Source organism: Phoxinus phoxinus (assembly GCF_949152265.1).
Source record: "Phoxinus phoxinus genome assembly, chromosome: 18".
In the NCBI taxonomy this organism is placed as follows: domain Eukaryota; kingdom Metazoa; phylum Chordata; class Actinopteri; order Cypriniformes; family Leuciscidae; genus Phoxinus; species Phoxinus phoxinus.
Genome location: NC_136893.1, coordinates 6,820,436 through 6,840,990, shown reverse-complemented (window position 1 = coordinate 6,840,990; position 20,555 = coordinate 6,820,436). Strand labels below are relative to the sequence as shown.

Below are 20,555 nucleotides of genomic sequence, written 5' to 3'. Positions count from 1 at the left end.
CAAGTCCCAACCTGTCTGTAAAAGCATAATTTCTTATAGTGCCAGAGGGACAAAAAGCCAAACTGTCTCTAAAAATGGCAGTGACAATGGATCACCACCAGAATAAATTCCCCTTAGAGAGATTATAAAAATAAACCCACCGCTATGAGAGTAGTAAGCAGCTCGAGCGGTTCATTCATCACTCTCATGCACTGGCTACTGTACCTCAGATTCATCAGGTCCACACTGTATTCTGGATCAAAGTTTATTGTGATTTCATCTACTCTGCACTTCACATGGTGATTAAACAGTACAAACAGCCATCGTTGCACCAAAGCCAAGAACCCGGGCAACGTTTCACGAGACGAGCTCAGTACAACACATCAAGTGCTCTAAGATCAACTGAGATGAACAGCTAACATGTTACCCATCGGTCTTAGCGCTGTCTAAATAGTGTTATCTGTGAGAGGTCTCGCTCTTATTTCACTGTGCACCGAGGGCAAGTTCCCACACGACAACACTTCACCCAAACGTCGTCTTCGAGACATTACAGAACAAATAACTGTCGTCACAATTCACACTGACACATTCAGTCGTAGGTTATGGATAAAACGCTTCAAATAGAAATCAAATAAGTGCTAGTAGAATAAGAGGACACTTTCAAATCAACAAAAATATTATACAAAGTTGAAGAGAATTACAAGGATTTAAAAGAAAGAGCCTCATTATTAGGTTAAATATAAACAGATATAAAGTTCCATTAATAATCCACACATATTCAATAAATAAAATTAAGCACAATAACAGTTACATTGAAAAGTGAACACTTGATTATGTAGTGTGTAACTAAAAGCTGTCACAAACTTAATATGGCAATAAATCTCACTTATTAAAAACATTATATGAAAGCAGAAAAAATAAATCATGTTCTTATGGTTATTTCAAGACATGAGTGATTTACAGCTGTTTAATGGCAATCATAAACGCAACTAGGAATATATTTCAGATATATACAATTTCTGTGTCACTTTCTCCAGGTATTTTGGCCCGTCCAGGTTCCCATCACCAATAAACAGCAGTGATGACATCCTGTGTCTTGTTGCAACTTAAAAATATATGTTGCAAACGAAACCATCCCAAATATAAAATGTGGGTCTGCCAACAGAATGCTTTAGCATTGTCAGAGTGACATCACTATCACGCATCATTTCAACACATTATAATTGGGCAGACGTCAATGAAACCTTATAAATATCTTTCTAGAGGAGAGATCGCTTCTGCTGACACGCGCCCCAAACACACCTTACACAGTTTAGAAACATAATTCTCTTGATTGACAGTTTAAACTAAACTTACATTATTTTGAAAAATGTTGCCCATTTTTAAACATCGTTAACATATTTCAGACTTGACAGTTTTATATTGAATACATGGAATATTATAGCGGACAGCTTACTGCATACCGCCTACTGCGTTTAAAAAATGTGATATTTTCATAACATAACATAATTCTTATATTAATCTTATCAATAAGAATAACTTTTTTTTGTGCATTTTTAATGCAATTTTTATATAAAAATGTCTTATTGTTTTGCCAGTCCAATTAAATAAGTTGAGAGAGAGATGTTAAAATGTGTAAGTCGCTTTGGATAAAATCTAGTGGGTCATTTCCGTTGCATACTGTACACATGAGTAGTACGCTAGCATCTTATTCCAAACACAGCCATGTTTCAAAGTTTTGAGGAGATTTTGGCCCCGTTTACACCTGGTATCAAGAAGTGTTTTCGTCTATCTGATCACAAGTGGATGGCACTAAATGTCCACTTCCAGAAGTAGTCAAAAACACATTCGACCGGATTGCTTTCGTAGAGTAAACACTCGTTGGTCAAATGTGTTCGAACAGCCACAAAAGACGCCAACTCTCCGCCTACTGACCTAATGCGTAAACATTATAGGAGTGCACTAGTCAGACGGGTTTAAACTTTGTCGGCTGAAGACCCAAGTTTGGTTTGAAGATGAAAAACGTACCAAGCTCAATGTTCTCTCATCATTCCTGATTTCTAACACACACTCACAGCGTTCGGCGTGATCTTGCGGCTGTCAGAGCAGAAACTAAAGCTGATGCTCTCCGTGTATTTTTCTGTCGTCTCCGGGCGCATTCATATGTTAATTTCTGAGCTTGTTTTGTCCATTAGATCGAAAGATCTGAAAGAGCCCGTACATTACACGACAAAAGAGACGGAATAAAACACCAGGTGTAAACGGGAATGTGTCTCCCTCGTCAAAACACATCTTAAATCCAGGTGTAAACAGGGCCTTTGTTGCATTTTTCAGACATAATGAGTGATATTTTAAGAAACGGCTGAAATAAGACCAATGTTTTCAGTTTATGGCATAGTTTTGAAATGCAAGAAGTGCTCCTTTGAAATGCTGTATAGAAAAACACTAAAATGAATAAAACAATCTAAAATGGCATTTCCACTTGGACATCCGTGACACCATCCTGACACTTCCCCCCAGCACATATCAAAGCTCACGTTGAGATGGTCCTCCTCACAGGTACGGGTACTGGTGGAGTTTCCTCTGGCTGAGGGGAAACGCCGCAGGCCGCTGGTACGGAGCCGAAGCCTGACACATGACGCCCATGGCACTGTTCTTCTGCAGGAGGCTCAGAGAGGCCGAGTACGGCCCGGCGGTGCGTGTGTGTCGGCCGGAGGACGAGGAGCAGGAGGACGCGGCTGAATTGTGCAGCTGGTCCACCGCCTGCGACACAGAGGCCAGGGCCGCAGATGCCGGATATGCGTACAGGCTGGAGGCGGAGCCGAAGAGCGACGCTTCGTGAAGCCTGTAGGAGTGGGAGGGGCCTGTAGGAGGGTAGGTGGGTTGGCGTCTCAGGGATCCGCCCCCTGCACGGTCGTGCGCTGACATCATTGATTGCTGCGCCTGTTGAATTAATTAAAAGCGTAAAAATCACTTGATGACCGAGCTGGAAAAAACAACCCAATGATAGATATGTGACCAGTCACGAGTCGCACGGGTGTATTTGTGGCAATAGCCAACGATACATTGTATGGGTCAAAATTATACATTTTTATTTTCTGGCAAAAATCATTAGGATATTAAGTAAAGATCATGTTCCATGAAGATATTTTGTTAATTTCCTACAGTAAATATATAAAACCTTTATTTGTGTGAGTGAATGCAGCACAATCGAGAACATAAATGGACAATTTTAAAAAAGATTTTCTCAATGTTTCGATTTTTTTGCACCCTCAGATTCCAGATTTTCAAATAGTTGTATCTCGGCCAAATATGATCATATCCTAACAAACCATACATCAATGGAAATATTATTTAATAAGCTTTCAGATGATTTTTGTGGTCCAGGGTCACATATTAAAAATAAACCCTGGTTTGTCACAATCACTCTTGGGTTGGCACACAATTGCCTTTCTTGTGTTGTTGTGTTTCCTATTGAAACAGGAAGTTGGGGCAAATATATTACATATTACATGCATTTATCTGTTATATTTTGGTTTGTCAACTTTTAGGAGTATACTCTCATTTACATACTCTCATTTACGATACGTCTCTTTTGCTCAAGGCTGCTCAAAATGTCTTTTACTGTCACTTCCTCAATTTGATGCATCCTTCCTGAATAAAAGTACTGATTTCTTACTGACTGGTAGTAGATAAAGTAAACCAAAGCTAACAGATATGTACGTCCATTCTGATGTCATGTGGTCAGTAATGAGCATGCAGTGCACCTGTACAGATGTACCTGGCTCAGGTTGAGAGGCTGAGATCTGTTAGACGCCGCTCTCTGATGCCGGTCGCTGGACTGTGAGGCCATTCCTTTCTTTAATTTTCCAGAACTATTAGCATTGTTCTCTGGAAGCAAAGAAAATAATATTTAAGGATCAAATCTGCACACTATGATCTCACAAGCATGACAACGTTAGCATATGACCGGCATATCTATGCCTATTTAATATTCAACAACTTGTTCTTAAATCACATGCACATTTCAGATTGACTTATAAAACTGCACAGTAGCACAAAAGCCTGTTTAATTCTAAAATGGAGATTTAAAACGGATTATGATTGTTTTTGGTGTAAGAAGCAATTACTATCATGAATGGACCGAAGGGAAAAAGCTACACAAGTGTACGTCTCTTTAATGAATCAAAACCCAATATTCAGATGACTAGAAGTCTGAAGGACTCTGACGAACCTCCTGACGCTCCGTCCCAGAGTTGTGTTTTCACTGAGGGAGTGACCATGGCTAGAGACTTGGGAAGGCGTTTGGGAGTGAGAGGGGTGCTGGTGGAGGAGTCAGAGTCCTGGGAGTCATGGACAGTCACACAGCTGATGACGTTTGTACGCTGGTTCACACTGCAGCTGCCACACAAGAGAAGAAACATGTTATCATGTTTTTGAAAGACGTCTCTTATGATCTCCAAGGCTGCATTTATTCATTAAAAGGTGTTATTGTGAATTATTATTACTATTTTAAATAACTTATACAAATACATTTTCTATTTGTTTCTATTTAAAATTGTATTTATTAAATGTAAGAACAATCTTCAGTGTCACATGATCCTTCAGAAATCATCCTAATATGCTGATTTGGTGCTCAAGAAATATTTTTCATTATTGTGAAAAAAAAGAAGAAAATTTGTGGAAATGGTGATATAATATATATTATATCACCATATATCACCGTGATAGATATAATGGTGATCACACCTTTCAGGAGGAAACTTCCTGTCGTCATCGTCCTCAGTGTCGCTGTGGATGGTGATGATGCTGACAGCTGGGCTGGGGGTGTCGGAGATGACAATGGGCTGGGACGCATCACCACAGTTGTGCGCTCCCAGAGAGGCCGGCTGCTGGGAGGACGTGGGTCTGCGAGGCAGATAAGAAATAAAATGACTTGAAATTAACAACATGTTAGCATAAGAAACGTTTTTCCCCCATCTCTTTAACATTATTCAGAGATGGCTGCACATATTGAGACTCATTAAGAGCGTTACCTGGCTCTGCTCTCGGCACGTCGACCCTTTGACCTCTTCAGTCCGCTCTGCTGTGTACGACTGCTGGCTGCTCCCGCGTGGGAGGGCTGAGCGCTCACGTTACGCCCCTGCTGCATCCCATCACACTGACCTCCGTGTCGACCCCTGGCAGAGTGTATTAAATGCATGCTGTTTTGAGAATGGTTATAATTGGTTATTAGCTATTTGCAATTCATAGAATTCAGTTTTCACTGCAGAGGCATGTTGTTCTACATTACAATCAGCAGCAACACAAATCACACTGTCATTCTGCAATGAGTTATATTGTGTAACAAGAAATACATTTGGAAACACAGGTAACAGCTTGGTATAATATTCCAGTTCATTACTTTTAAGCTGTTTTCACACCTTGTACTTTAGCTAAACGCTTTTTTTGTCACCAACCTGAGCACCACTGGAAGTGCTGTCACTGTAATCAAGTCAAGTCAAGTCAAGAATATTTGTATAGCGCTTTTCACAATACAGATTGTATCAAAGCAGCTTCACAGTATTAAATTAAAATAATAATAAAACGTCCATGTTTGGTAATGCTAATCAATAGTAATATTGATTGATTCATTAAATTGAATATCCCCAACTGAGCAAGCCAAAGGCAACAGTGGCAAGGAAACGAAAAACTCCATCAGGTGACCTAATGGTGACCTAAAACTCCATCAGGTGACCTAATGGAGAAAAAAAAAACCTTGGGAGAACCCAGGCTCAGTCGGGGGCCAGTTCTCCTCTGGCGGTTATGAACTAGAGGCCGGATTTAACTGTAAGATTAAAACATTTATATGAATGCCTGGTTAAAGAGATGCGTCTTTAATCTAGTTTTGAACTGGGAGAGCGACTCTGAGCAACGAACAGTATCAGGAAGGCTATTCCAGAGTTTTGGAGCTAAATGTGAGAATGCTCTCCCTCCTTTGGTGGACTTAGATATCCTAGGTATAACCAAAAGCCTCGAATTTAGCGATCTTAAAGAGCGCGATGGATTATAGGGCGATAGAAGATCCGTTAAATAAACTGGAGCTAAGCCGTTTAGGGCTTTATAAGTCAGTAACAATACCTTATAATTAATACGGAACTTTATAGGTAACCAATGTAGTGATGATAAGATAGGTGTTATATGATCATATTTTCTTGATCGTAATCAGGCAATAACGCACATGTGAATCAAACAAAACATGCTAAGAATATGCCCAGGTCATATTTCACCTCAAATTTATTTTTCAATTCTTACCATAAAGTTTGTTATATATATATATATATATATATATATATATATATATACACACAAACAAAGTTTGATGTTAGATTAGATTAATCGCGATAAGCACTAAATACGTTACAAACATTAATGGTAATACAATATTTAGATATGCATAAATTTAAAAAACTTGTATAATAGGACTTCATTTTTATACTTACAGTAATGAGAATGAGATTTTTTTGCATTATGGAAATGATAATTAGTTGTGGAAAGGTGCTTATCTGTAAATAAAACGATGTAAGAAAAAATCTTCATAACACTAATAACAACAATTAAATAATAAAATAGTCTTGATATATATTTTTTGATTTATTAAATAAATCATATTATTATTAATCATTTTCTTTTGATTTTGAGATGAAATCAGTGTTATTTTAGTATTATTGAGATACCATTATAGTTATAATAAGTTTTTAAAATGAGATTTTATGTTTATATTTTCTGTTTTCATGTTAATTTCAGATAAAGTTTTAGTAATTTTGCTGTGTTTTTTTATTTTTACATGTTTTGTTTTTTTAGATCATGTCTATATAGTAATTATTTATATTTATTTCATTTTTGGTTTCAGTTTATTTTAGTTGTTTAAGTTAAAACTAAATGAGAAAATGGGAAATGCTGCTGGCAAAAAAAATTATATATATATATATATATATATATATTATATATATATATATATATATATATATATATATATATATATATAATATATATATATATATATATAAAAACTATTTTCAGCCAACAGTCATTTTATTTCAAGTAACGAAAATGTTTTTTTAAAGGTTTTAGTTTGAGTTTCAGTTATAATAATAGTGCTGCAATTAATCGATTTGACCGCACTAAATAATAACCCCAGGGGAAATGTGATGGACATATTTTGACAGGCTTTGTGAGAAACACCTGTAAAGCAAACCCCAGATGCATTCAGACTCAAGTGCAACGCCATAGCAAGTCTTTCACGCAAATCAAACTTGATGGTTGATTGAATCCAGGCTTGCAACAAAAGCTGAAATGTAAAGCTGCGAGTGTAAACGGCTGTGGGGGCAGTTCTGACCTCCAGCTACTGCTCTGTTGGGTGGTGTTGTCTGAGAACAGAGAACCCATGGGGGAATCGGACAGCACAGGCTGGCTGGGATTGTGCATGGCCATGCCTGACATCTGCTGCCATGAAGAGGGAATGAGGATCTGCTGTGTGCCTGCAGGCCAGCCCTGCTAAACACATACACACACACACACACACAAAGACATTAACAAAAGCACTGTGTCACAAACACAAAAACACTTCTTTTTTTTTTACTATTAATTTGGAGCAACAAGGCCTGTTCACACTCCCAAAAACACTCCTGTCAAAAGCTTTAATGCAAACTGTGATTCAATAAACTGAATTGTGACTTTTTAAACTGAAAACTTTTATTAATAATAGCAAGGCTTTTGTAATAGAATGGTGATTGGTGGGTAATGGGTATAGTATAAATATGCTTTACATATTTCCTATTTCGTCAACAATTGCTTTTCATATCACTCCTTTTTGCAGTGAATATGCAAACAGGGCTAAAGACTTGATGCACTTTGATGAATAATGATGCACCGTGGCGTCACTCAGTTTGTCTTTGTTCGATCTCTTCCGGTCATACGTGAAAAACGGATCTTGTCCTGTAAGCTCTTAAAATCACGCAGAACTTCATTAAAACACAAAACAACACAGTAATAAAGTCAATTTCAATTATGTAGCTTGAATAATCGTCAATCCTTCACAGGAGTTAAAAAAAAAATCATGATTTGAACAGATCAGCCTTTTATAAAGAGAAGAATAAATGCAAGATACGGAAGAAAACTATAACAATTGAGCGGGGAATTTAACTCAAGTGATCACCAAAGCAAAACAAGAGACGAGTTACGGTTGCCAGTCCATTTATCTGCATAGAGAGGAAGTGACTGGTTAGCAGTGGAAGAAAAAGGAGAATGAGACAACGGGGAGACATTTGTTGCCACAGGAGTGGGTCTGTGGAAAGAGAAATCACTTGGATTGCACAGAGTCAAGCAGCCATGCTTCACTGGATAGAGCCCTGGGGCCCACAAGAGATGCAGCTCCAGTCCAAAAGAAAAACCGCCTTGTTAAATCATGATTGATAGGTGAAGAAAGAAGAGAACTAAACTAAAACAGCCACGTTACACCCAAAAAAACTCAAATAGGGCAAATAGCAAAATCACATCAATTCTTTTAATATTTTCCTTTCATAACTGCCTTCACAACATCACAGAGCAATAGCAATGTGCAGTGAATTTACATTAGCTACCTATGACACTTCAGGTCACAATCATAGTCTGTGCATCTACACAAACGCACATGTGAATGATTCCCTATATACCGTATATGTTGGTTCACTTTTAATAATGATATTTCAAAATAATAATTTTTTTAAAAACGTTAAATATAAAACTATTATTATTATTGAATTGAAAAATAATTGTGACCCTGGATCACAAAACCGGTCACAAGTCGCACGGGTATATTGGTGCAATAGCGAACAATACATTGTATAGGCCAAAATTATCGATTTTTCTTTTATGCCAAAAATCATTAGAATATTAAGTAAAGATCATGAAACATGAAGATATTTTGTAAATTTCCTACCGTAAATATATATTTTTGTGAGTGAATGCAGCACAATACATCAATGGAAATCTTATTTAATCAGCTTTCATGTGATTAAAAAATTGACCCATGTGACTGGTTTTGTGGTCCAGGATCAGAATTTATAAAAAAATATTTTAATATTAAAATAGCATTTATTAAAAAAAATTACTTGCATCTACAAGTACAACAAGTCAGTACTGATACTAAATAAAATTTAGACATCACTGAAAAGTAATGATAACTTGCAATTGAGTGAGTTAGATGATTCAGGAACCTCTTTGTCTGATTCAGTGAGTCATTCAGTGTAGATTTCATTACACTGATTCAAACTGGTTACTGTTCTTTTTGATTGATTCATTCAAAGAACCAGTTCATAAGAGTCATGTTGTAAATTACACAACACTGATTGGTGGTCGCATAGTTGTTTTTGTGTGCAGCCCATGAACACACATCTCAATCAAAAAACATGTTTTCTTGCCATTATTGTTTGGTACGCTATCTTATCTCATTCAATTCAGACGTTTGGCCAAAAAATGCAACATGCAGCAAGGCAAAGAATGTAAGAGAAAAAGAGAGAGGAAGAAGAGGAACTAGGCGTGTCTCATGGCAGGGCGCAGGTTTACCAGCATGGTGGCACTCTGCTCCAGACGCCGAGAGCCCAAGGCCAGCGGCGTCATTCCCGCCACTGGAAGGCGCAGGGAGGCCAGCGCCAGCGGGGTGCTGCTGCTGCTCTGGGTGGGGAAGGGATAGAGGGATGTGTGGAGGAACTGAGGATGGAGGAAAGGGTGGCACGGTTACAACACGCCGGCTGAGTGGACGGAGAAAGTAACTCGTCCAAAGACTTTCCACAAAATGAAGAAAATATTGACAACAAGTACAAAACAGATCAGTATCTTTTGACAGTTAAGGCAGCAAATCACTAGTCGACAACCTACCGACTGTTTGTACGGAAATCTCACCCTTTCCATTCAGAGATCTTTCAAACTCACTGAAAATACACTAACGTTCAAATGTTTGGGGTCAGTAGGACAGAGCTCCTTAAATCCAGCCCTGGAAAGCCACTGCCCTGTAGAGTTCAGCTAATCAGACACTTGAGCAAGCCAATCAATGTCTTCAGAGTTACTAGAAAATTACAGGTAGGCGAGTTTGATCAGAGCTGAAGCTAAACTCAGCAGGACTGTGGCCCACCAGGGCTGGATTTGAGGAACCCTGCAGTAGAATTTTGTTCAAGAAATTTGAGCAAGGACATATATTAAATTGATCAAAATGATAGTTAAGACATTTGTCGGCTGATGATGATATTTTTCTGGAAAGACTGTGTTTTTAGTTCATGGGATACATGGTTTGAAAAACCCTGACTCAAAACAACTGTCCCTTTTGTTTTTAGTCTTCACTGTTATTCTTACTTCAAATTAAAGAGGAATATAGTGATTTAGTAAAACCAAACACTTAATCCTAAATACCAACGTACTAAAAGGGAGGGAATCACATGAACAGAGAAACAAGAATCAAATGAAACAGTGAAAGAGGAGAAACACACTGTTCGCTCATGGACACACAAGCATGGTGCTTACCTGCGTGAGCATGCTGGGCTGAATGTGTAGGGGCTGGGTGGATTGGTTCTGGGGCACTATGGGTACTGAGTTGTCCATTCTCACTGGATATCCAGCGTGCTTATTGGAGGTCTGCAGCCCTGGTGAATTAAACATGAGTGATTCAGTTCAAATGCATTTGGAAGCAGCATGAGTCTAAAGGAAAGGAGGGTAGGATGTAGGGAGAAGTGGGTTTGGACAAAGCTGTAGCAGGATTGGGTAAACGGGGTAGGGTACAGGCTCACCCTGGATGGTAGGAGGGCACACAATGAGGGTTTGCTGGAAGGGCTCTGTCTGGGCACACAGCTGAGTAGGGCGAGCCTGCAACGGCACACTCTGCTGAGCCAAGCCTGGTATATTTATAGTGGCCTGCTGGTACAGACCAGGCTGGTAGTTGAGTAAAGGAACGTTGCTGCTAAGAGACAGGGACTGGCCCCCCGTGGAGGCCATCTGGCAGTTACGGAAAGAGAGGGAGATTCTTAACACCACTGACTAAGCACAGAAATAGCACTGAAGACCTTAATATAGCATGCATACTACGCTTTAAAGCTATAGTTCACCAAAGATGACAGTTGTGACATTGTTTACTCACCCTCACGTTGATCCAAATCTCTTTATACAGACCATTCATAGTGACCACGTCTGTCAAACTTCCAAAATTACCAAATCAACCACATATAAGGTAGTTCATATGACTTGTGCTCTAGATTCGTGTTGTCATTGTTAACTAAAGCTTAAACTATTACAAATCATTAATATATTATATATATACTGTATATAAGGTCATATAATTTATATAAATAAATTGAAATACAAAAATTTTCTAAAACTACAACTGGAATAAAAAAAATAATGAAAATAAGATTTACTAAAAAAGATAATAAAAAATGACAAGAGCAAATAAAAAAAAATCACAAAAACTTAATAACTGAAAATATAAAACATAAAAGCATTGAAACTCATTCAAAATATTAATAAATACTGTAATAGTATATAAATAATACTAAAATAGCACTGCTATATCCCAAGACTTCTGAAGTACCGGTGATATGATAGCTTTGTGTGAGGAACAGAGCAAAGTTTTATTCAAATCCACCAGTAATCTTGCCCTCCTTTGACCTGCTAACTCAAGAACTGAATAATTGAGTCATTGAGTTGAACTTGAGATCCAGATCAGTCTGATTTGTGAAGGAAGCTTTTGTTCAATTCAATATTCGCTTCAGTCGGTTATACGATTCTCAACTCACTGATTCGGTTGCAGTGGTTCAGAAATGCTAATCAGTCATATCATTTCAGAAGACTTGCGGGAGTCATACGAACTGATTTTGTGGAAGTTTTTTTGTAGTTTTTGGAGATTTAACAGACATGGCCAATATGAACTGACGTTGTATAGAAAAGAGCTCCATCAAAAATCATTGTCATTCACAGAATACAACGCCATATGGGTTTGGAACGTCACGAGGATGTGTAAATGATGACAGAACTGCCATTTTAAGGCTTTAACACACACATGCATTACCAGTGATACTCTCAGTTGCATAATTATATTCTTATATTATTCCACTACAAGCAACATACTGAATCCAAATGCATTGCAAACAAATTCAATTTGATATAATGCATCTGTGCAGTAGCACACACCTGACTGTGTTGATTGAGTTGACTGCTGAAGGTGACCGTGAGGTTGGCGGCCGCGCTGGGGGTGTTGTGGCTGGCGAACAGGTTCTTGTTATTGTCGAAAGCTGTACACCTGCGCTTGCAGATCTCCATGTTTTGGAAGCAGGACTTCACACTGCACAAGAGAGGTTAGTGTCCTCAGCGGAGTACAGACAGAGATGTGGCTATTCTATATACATTACATGTAAATAATCAACTCATCAGCAGGGCTTACTGAGAGCTGTGTGGGAAGTGAAGTAGGTGAGCCATAGTCACAAACGGGTGGTTGAGGGTCTTCGTGGGCGTGATCCTCTTGTCCGCGTCTAGTGTTAGCATTTTCTTTAGCAGGTCAATGAACTCCCTCCGATCAGCCTTCTCCGCTAAAATGTCCGTGCCTTCCAGGTTAGTCATGTTGACCTGGAGTGAAGGCACCATGTGTCATAAGGAAGCATTTACAAACTCTTTTATGATTGGAAAACCAAGTTGTGAAAGAAGTCTCACCAAGGATGCATTTATCTGATCTAAAATATAGCAAATATTGTGAAATATTACAATGTCGGAGTGTCGTCCACGAGGCTATCGGCTCCGACCTGAGTGTACACATTTGTATCTGATTATTCCACACATTACTGTAGACACAGCACTACCTGCATCATGTCATCAAGGCAGTTAAAAATGTATTTCCGAGCCTCTTTGGACTTTATCCCAAACTCTGCCTCGTGCTCTGCGGGAGTCTAAAAACAGAAACACATCCGTCAGGAAAGCGTTTAATCATCTATTGACCGCTGATGTCTTAGAGAATAAAATACACTTTAAGGGGGACATGCCTTGAGTCTCCAGAGAGGGTAGCTGGAGTCTGGACCCCTGTGGAAGAAACGGCTGGTTTTGGTGCCGGCGCTCAGGAGATACTCAGCTGGCAAACCTTGAGTCTGGGAAATGTACCGAATCTGTAGAAAAAACAACCAGGCATATATATCACATGTAGATTATACACCCATTCCTCACAGACGGACACACCAGCTACGTTTACATGGACACCTTTTGGTTCAATCCGATAGATGAATCCGAACACGGTGTTTACATGAACGATAAATTGTGATCGGGTTGATGTGCGCGTTTATATGTCACAAGCTTCAAATCGGAATTGATTTTTTAGACTTAATATTTATCTGTCACTGGTGATGATTTAGAGACAATGAGCATATGAACCGTTTTGCTTATATCTATCACACAGTAAAACCCCGTGCCCCAAACCAGTATCTGTGGAGAGTCTGAAACAAGGACTGGTGGGACGTTGTCCTGCTCCACTTCACAGACGCTGAGTGAAATGAGAATTTTAGAATAACGGGACACTCGTTTAGATGACACTTTATTCAACAGGAAGAACAGCGCGTCATACGTCATTACGCTATTTCAACGTAATTGCACAGGCGGAGTCCTTTCAGTTTCGGTTTTCAATCCGATCAAGTGTCTACATGTTCTCTCGATTGGATTACAAGAGGAATAAACCACCCTTTTCAATCCGATCGAAATTCCAATCGGATCGAGCTCAATCAGATCAATCAAGGTGTTTACATGAAGGCTTTTTAGTCCAACTGAGCCGTCAATCCGATTATAAGGGTCCATGTAAACGCAGCTACTTGTTGTAGCTAAGTAGTGTATGCAAAGACAGATAACTAGTCCATAATTGTTATTTCTGCCATGACATCTCTGAGTGTTTGGCATGGCAATAGATGTGACAATACAAATGCTGTACAAAATGGCACACATTATCTATAGCAGATCTATACAGGTGGAGCTGGGGAAGTAGGAGTTTCTGAAAGCACATTGAACTGCTACAGCAAATGCTGACCAGTGTTTGAAGGTTGAGCAACGATGTCATTGGCTACTGATACAGAAGGAACCAATCAGCTGTGTCCTATAGAGATATCAGCCTGCGTCATCCAGAGTTTCATGACAGAACTGATTATTTACTAGTAATAAATTGAGGCTACACTCACACAGCCTTAGTGCTCAGATCCAGGGGTTTTTGTATAGCTGTTCACATTGTTGTTTTAAATGTGACCAATATCAGATTCCAGATCCCATGAGTGCAGAATTGTGACGAATATTGCTCGAGAGTGATGTAAAACTCTCATGAATCCTGATATGACTGTTCAGACTGAGGTCGCATTGCAAAACATCAGACCTGTGTCGGATTTAGGACCACAACAGAATTAGATCAGATTCCATGTGGTTTGTGCGGTTCACACTGTCATGACAAAAACAGAACAGTCACATATGAGCAAAAAAATCGGATTTGGGCCACATTTACCCTCAGTCTGAACGTAGCCTAATATATCTGCCAGTATTGACCGTTGTGAGATTACTGGCATTGGCTTGACTCTTCAGTAGAAGTGTTAGAGCCCCCTTGTATCACTTCCTAAATCTACTGATAGCTTTCTCAATTCAATTTTGCACAAAACAAATTTATTTAGCACAGAACTGATTAAATCGAAGCAACAAAACCTTATTACTGACCTGATCATATTCTGAAGCTCCCGGATACAAAGGCCAGCCCAGAAACAGTTCAGCAATGACACAACCCAGTGACCACATGTCAATGGCCTCACAGAATGGAAGGCCCAGAATGATCTCAGGAGCTCTGCAGCGCAACAGTCAAATTAATAATAAATTATAATGAATTGATGACAGACTAATGAATACATTTTGTGTGTGTGTGTGTGTGTGTGGGGGGGGGGGGGGCACATATGCCATCATATGTGTTGTCCTGTTGGGAGAATGACAGGACGACACATATGATGTAGTACATATAAACAAATGCTTTAGGGATGAAGGATAGTAATGATAGATTATAATATTGATCTTTGATATTGACAGAATCTTGCTATTTAGCCATTTTATGATTATCCTTCAATTTTTCAATTTGTGTAATTTCCACAAAGAGATAAAAAAAATCCCCCCCAAATATTTTAGTGAATTTCAAATTAATATATTTATATATTATTTGAGTATATTTAATTTTAGCTATGTTATCTATGAATCCTATTACCGGTATATATATAATATATCAGAATTAATGCCATCAGGAAAAATGTATATCAGCTGAGCTGACCATTACAAATTATTGGGAACAATAGAGATCTAGAGGTCAACATTCGTAGCCATCAATATGAGAAATTAACAGCTATTTATGCATAATACAAATTAATAATGACTGGCTTTGGAAGTTTGTAAATCTGTATAAAACCCAAAAAAGAGTTCCTGCATAATAGATTTTGGTTTATGAATAAAAAAATGCATTTTTAAAAAACAGATAACAGTATTTATAACATTAGCCATTGTATGAATTATTGTCTGTAACATTAAAATAATGATGTTTTATTGGTCATAATTTACATGTAGTGCACACACAACCTGGATTTGGACGGCGTCTTCTAAATGCACAAATGTAAATGTACTTCAACTGTCAGTTCCTTTTGACATCAAGTATCCCTTACCGGTAGTATCTAGACTGCAGGTAGGTTGAGCACACGGCCTTCGAGACGTGACTGGCTGAACCGAAGTCGATGACTTTGACTCTGTAGGGCTGTCTGATGGGGTCGACAAGCATGATGTTCTCAGGCTTCAGATCAGCGTGGATGAGACCCAAACTCTTCAGCTTCATCAGAGCCGTGGCCACCTGCTGCAGGACCGGCCGGATGCACTTGAGGAGCAGCGGGCTGAACTTGCTGTGCTTGAGGAAGTCATAGAGGTTCTGCTCCAGCATCTCAAACACCAGACACGTGTGGTTCTTGTGCTGGAAGCACTCGTAAGAGCGCACAAAGTTGAACTCGTCTGCATTCTCTGTGCTAAGACGGCTAAGGATGCTCACCTTTAAAAAGACAGGAATGAGTTCAAATTTAACTTTATATTTAAAGGGGTCATCCGATGCAAAATTCACTTTGAATTGAGTTTGCAGTGTGTGGACACAACCACCATATAATGAAACAAATCCATTCACTCCTTTTATTTTATCCTCAAAAAGCATAAACACTCTCAATAATCAAGCCGTTTGGATTTTCTGAGCAATATGATGTCATATTGCTCATGCTCCGCCCACAGCCACTGTCAGACTGTCCCGTATTAGCATATTTCCCGTATTAGCATATTTACGCCCTCAGCCATTTGTATACTATCCACCAAGGCAGTCTTTTGTCGACACCCCCCATTGAAGAGAAGGGGGGGGGGGGGGTTGTTTTACACAACCATTGAGGAATTTTAACCAAAGTATGTTACAAACTTTACACGAAGACCCTAAAGAATCATACCAACTTGTGGAAAATGGGCATCCATTGCATCAGTCCAATATTAATTATGAGAGATATGACATGTTTTTGTTATGGAAGTCTGTAAAAAATATTTCTTGAATGTGCAACTTTTCAATCCGTGACTATTACTGATAATTGTGGTAATTTATCTCACAATTGCTACTATTTCTCGTAACTGCGCATTTAGGCTATATCTCACAATTGTATATTTCTTTCGTAATAGTGATTATTATCTTTTTCTTGTAAAAGTGGTTGTATATCTTTATAACTGGTACTATTTCTCATTACTGCACCATTTATATCTCATAATTTTAACTATTTCTTGATATTGCGACTGTAGCCTATATCTTACAATTTTTACTATTTCCTGTTACTGCGACTGTATATCTCACAATTTTGACAATTTCTCGTTGCTCCGACTTTATATCTCACAATTTTGACAATTTTTTGATATTGCGACTGTATAATATCTCACAATTTTGACTATTTCTTGATATTGCGACTGTATAATATCTCACAATTTTGACTATTTCTTGATATTGCGACTGTATATCTCACAATTTTGACAATTTCCTGTTACTGCGACTGTATATCTCACAATTTTGACAATTTCTCGTTGCTCCGACTTTATATCTCACAATTTTGACAATTTTTTGATATTGCGACTGTATAATATCTCACAATTTTGACTATTTCTTGATATTGCGACTGTATAATATCTCACAATTTTGACTATTTCTTGATATTGCGACTGTATATCTCACAATTTTGACAATTTCCTGTTACTCCGACTTTATATCTCACAATTTTTACTATTTCCTGTTACTCCGACTTTATATCTCACAATTTTGACAATTTCTCGTTACTCCGACTTTATATCTCACAATTTTGACAATTTCTCGTTGCTCCGACTTTATATCTCAATTTTTTTAATTTTTTGATATTTAAATATCTTTGTATACAATTTTTTTAAATTGCGACTGTATATCTCACAATTAGAACTATTTCTCGTTACTCCGACTGTATACCTCACAATTTTGACTATTTCTTGATATTGCGACTGTATAATATCTCACAATTTTGACTATTTCTTGATATTGCGACTGTATATCTCACAATTTTGACTATTTCTTAATATTGCGACTGTATATCTCACAATTTTGACTATTTCTCGTTACTCCGACTGTATATCTCACAATTTTTTGTATTTATTGATATTGCGACTGTATATCTCACAACTGCTACTATTTCTCGTTACTGCGACTCCATATCTCACAATTGCAAGTATTTCTTAATATTCCGACTGTATATCTCACGATTAGAACCATTTCTTCACTTCTTATTGGAACTTTATATCTCTCTCAATTGCGACAGGTTACTTATTTCTTGTTGAGACTTTTTACTTTTACTCTAAAGAACTTCATTTACATATACTCACTAATATACAATAATTTGGGGAAAGTTTTGACTCCGGTTAGCTGCTCACCTCTATTTGACCCTGGCGGGCATATGACGGATGATTCTTGAGAATCTTAATGGCCACGATCTCATTCGTTCCACGCTTCCAGCATTTTGCGACCTGTCCGAATGTCCCCCGGCCGAGGAACTCCAGAACCTCGTAGCTGTTGGAGACGGAGCAGAGGATCTCGTGTTGCACCAGCTGGTAGTCGCCCTCACTGTGGGAGTTGCTGCTCTTGGTGGTGGACGTGGAATGAGCGATGGACTGAGCCGTGGCGTTGCCTCCACCTCCGGCCACACGGTTGGGGAGCACAGGAGCCGAGAGCTCCTCCAAAATCTGCACGCTGTCGCTGCTGTCCACCTCCTCGCTCTTCCTCTTCCGACTGCCCTGTTTCTGATAGCCCTCGCCTGTCAGAGAGGTGGAGCCCTCATCTTTTCCACGCCGACTGGATGTGGACGATGATGAGGAGGAGGATGAAGGCTCCGGGACGCTGCCGGTGCTGTCCGCGGCACGCACCACTGTCTGTTCCCGCGAGCCTCCAGGAGGAGGAAAGGCCAGGTTGGAGGAGTTGTAATTGGGGTTGAATGCAGATGTGGAGGGGGAAGAGCCATTGGTCTGGTTCGGGCTGTTCTGGTAGTAGCTGCTCTCACCTGATTGGCTGCTTACGTTCCATACATGGTTTTCCACCTTCAGTTTTTTGGAGCGGGAGAGGCCACTGGAGGACACGGAGGGAGAGGAAAACGCTTGCATTTGTGAGGACATGCCTAAAAATGTTAAGAGAAAAGAAGGTTTATAAAATTATTTCCTTGCACCTTGCATAACCTAATTATTTATCAAAAGCTTTTTATATAATGTTATGTATGTTTGAGAAAGAAATATAAAGATGTTTTCTTAGAGTTACTTCCATTGATGTGAATAAAACGACAATAAGGCTTATGCTATGATAATGACATGATGGATTTCAAATATTCATATTTTTAAACAAAACTGCTTCCCTGCTAAACAAATAATAATATTATACTAAACTTCTTTTTAATGAGATTTTTTTTTTCAGTGACATTTATACCTCCTGAATATTTTTCACTTTATTTCTTCACAAAAAATCTAAATGTAAAAATATTTAAAAAAAATGGAAAAAAAAAATTAATTGTCTGTATGGCAGCAATTTTAGTTTTTTTTACACTAGTTTTAATTTCATAAAATAATTTAATTGCACTTATATACTTTTTAATATACATAAAATATGTATAAAATGTATGAAAAAAAAAAATTACAATTTTTAATTAAATTTAAAGTTTTCTTAAGGTGACTCCATTTGACTTGAACAAAACGTTAAGTTTAAAAAAAAATTAAGGATTTGACTGAAAACAAGTTAGTTACAATAAATAAATATATTAATATTTTAAAACATAAGTGCTTCACTTAAGAAATAACAAAAATAATAATAATAATAATATTATCGTACAAATGTCATTTGTCAACACTTGTTTAGTTTTTCCCCAAGAATTTCACCTTTTTATTTACAATTTTCAGGTACATGATCCATACCACCGAGATTTTTCACTTTAAGAGTTGCATTCAAGCCATTGTCTGTATGATTGCAATTTTAAGGTATGTCTGACTATCCAGATAAAACAAGTACAAATCAAACGTCCGTTGCCATAGCAACCACTCTAGCTAGGTGATCCAGGGTGGTTGCTATAGAAACGGCTGTAGCCAGTGAAGGGTTGTCATGGCAATGGTTGCTACTGTTTGATAAAAAATAAAAAATAAAAAGAGGTGTGGCAGCGACAAATGTAGCACAAACTATTCAACAGTAAATGTCTTAACCTTACAGTTCCCAGCCAACAAATACCGTGACAGTGTCAACGATGTCGCTGGCTGTGTAAATACAACCTGACGTGCTGTATGCATTTATAAAACCTCACATTTACTGTCTTCGTGAATCTTTGCAGCTCACCTGTTGTGTGTTGAATTCCTCAGCTTGACACTTGTTCTTCATCTTTCCCTTTAGGCCTCATTGTTTTTTTTCTTTTATTACCAATTTGTTCCTCCGTAAAAACATCGCTTTATTACAGCCAACGAGCTTCCAGGTGTATAATAGCGTTAGACAGTCCGACGCACCGTCAACACCATCGTTACACATAAATATTCCGCAAGGACAGCGAACAGAAATATGATTGAGACCTGGAGAGGAATGTAGGACATCAAATGGGCACCATTTCCGGGATGTGAGCTCGAGCGCTGATTGGCCAGATGCGGGTCACATGATGTGTAAATCAGTGGGCCAGACTTGTTTTGAGTCGCAGAGCTGCGGCACAGTTCTTCCACAGTAACTCACCCGTAACAACAACAAAAAGCCCTTAAACTATATAATATTTTGATGATAACCCCCTTGTGTAATTTTTTTAAATATATATATATATATACATATATAAACATATATACGGAGTATTTTATATACAACAATAACCTTAAAAAGTTTGGGGTCAGTATTTTTCTTTATTTATTTTAAAAGAAATTAATACTTGTATTCAGCAAGAATGTGTTAAATTGATAAAAAATGATAGTAAAGATTTATATTGATTAAAAAGATT

General features: G+C 38.2%; 1 protein-coding gene across 5 annotated transcripts; it reads right to left on the bottom strand.

Annotated features, from left to right (window-relative positions):
• Positions 1 to 232: 232 nt before the first annotated feature.
• Positions 233 to 20,189, bottom strand: hipk1a (homeodomain interacting protein kinase 1a). Of its 5 annotated transcripts, none has more exons than XM_079588686.1 (17): positions 19,919 to 20,189; positions 17,986 to 18,722; positions 15,690 to 16,063; positions 14,710 to 14,833; positions 13,017 to 13,136; positions 12,837 to 12,923; positions 12,425 to 12,606; positions 12,175 to 12,325; positions 10,779 to 10,983; positions 10,516 to 10,634; positions 9,565 to 9,708; positions 7,358 to 7,515; positions 5,016 to 5,159; positions 4,729 to 4,887; positions 4,214 to 4,380; positions 3,761 to 3,870; positions 233 to 2,922 (listed from the first exon to the last, which is right to left on the bottom strand). In XM_079588686.1, the coding sequence occupies exons 2-17, from the start codon at positions 18,718 to 18,720 to the stop codon at positions 2,533 to 2,535; spliced, it is 3,369 nt and encodes a 1,122-aa protein (XP_079444812.1). In that variant the 5' UTR covers positions 18,721 to 18,722; positions 19,919 to 20,189; the 3' UTR covers positions 233 to 2,532. The 5 variants fall into 5 exon arrangements, with proteins under 5 accessions (XP_079444812.1, XP_079444813.1, XP_079444814.1 ...); XM_079588687.1 differs by having other exon boundaries at positions 7,358 to 7,512; XM_079588688.1 differs by having other exon boundaries at positions 9,565 to 9,672; positions 19,919 to 20,055.
• Between the last annotated feature and the right edge of the window lie 366 nt (positions 20,190 to 20,555).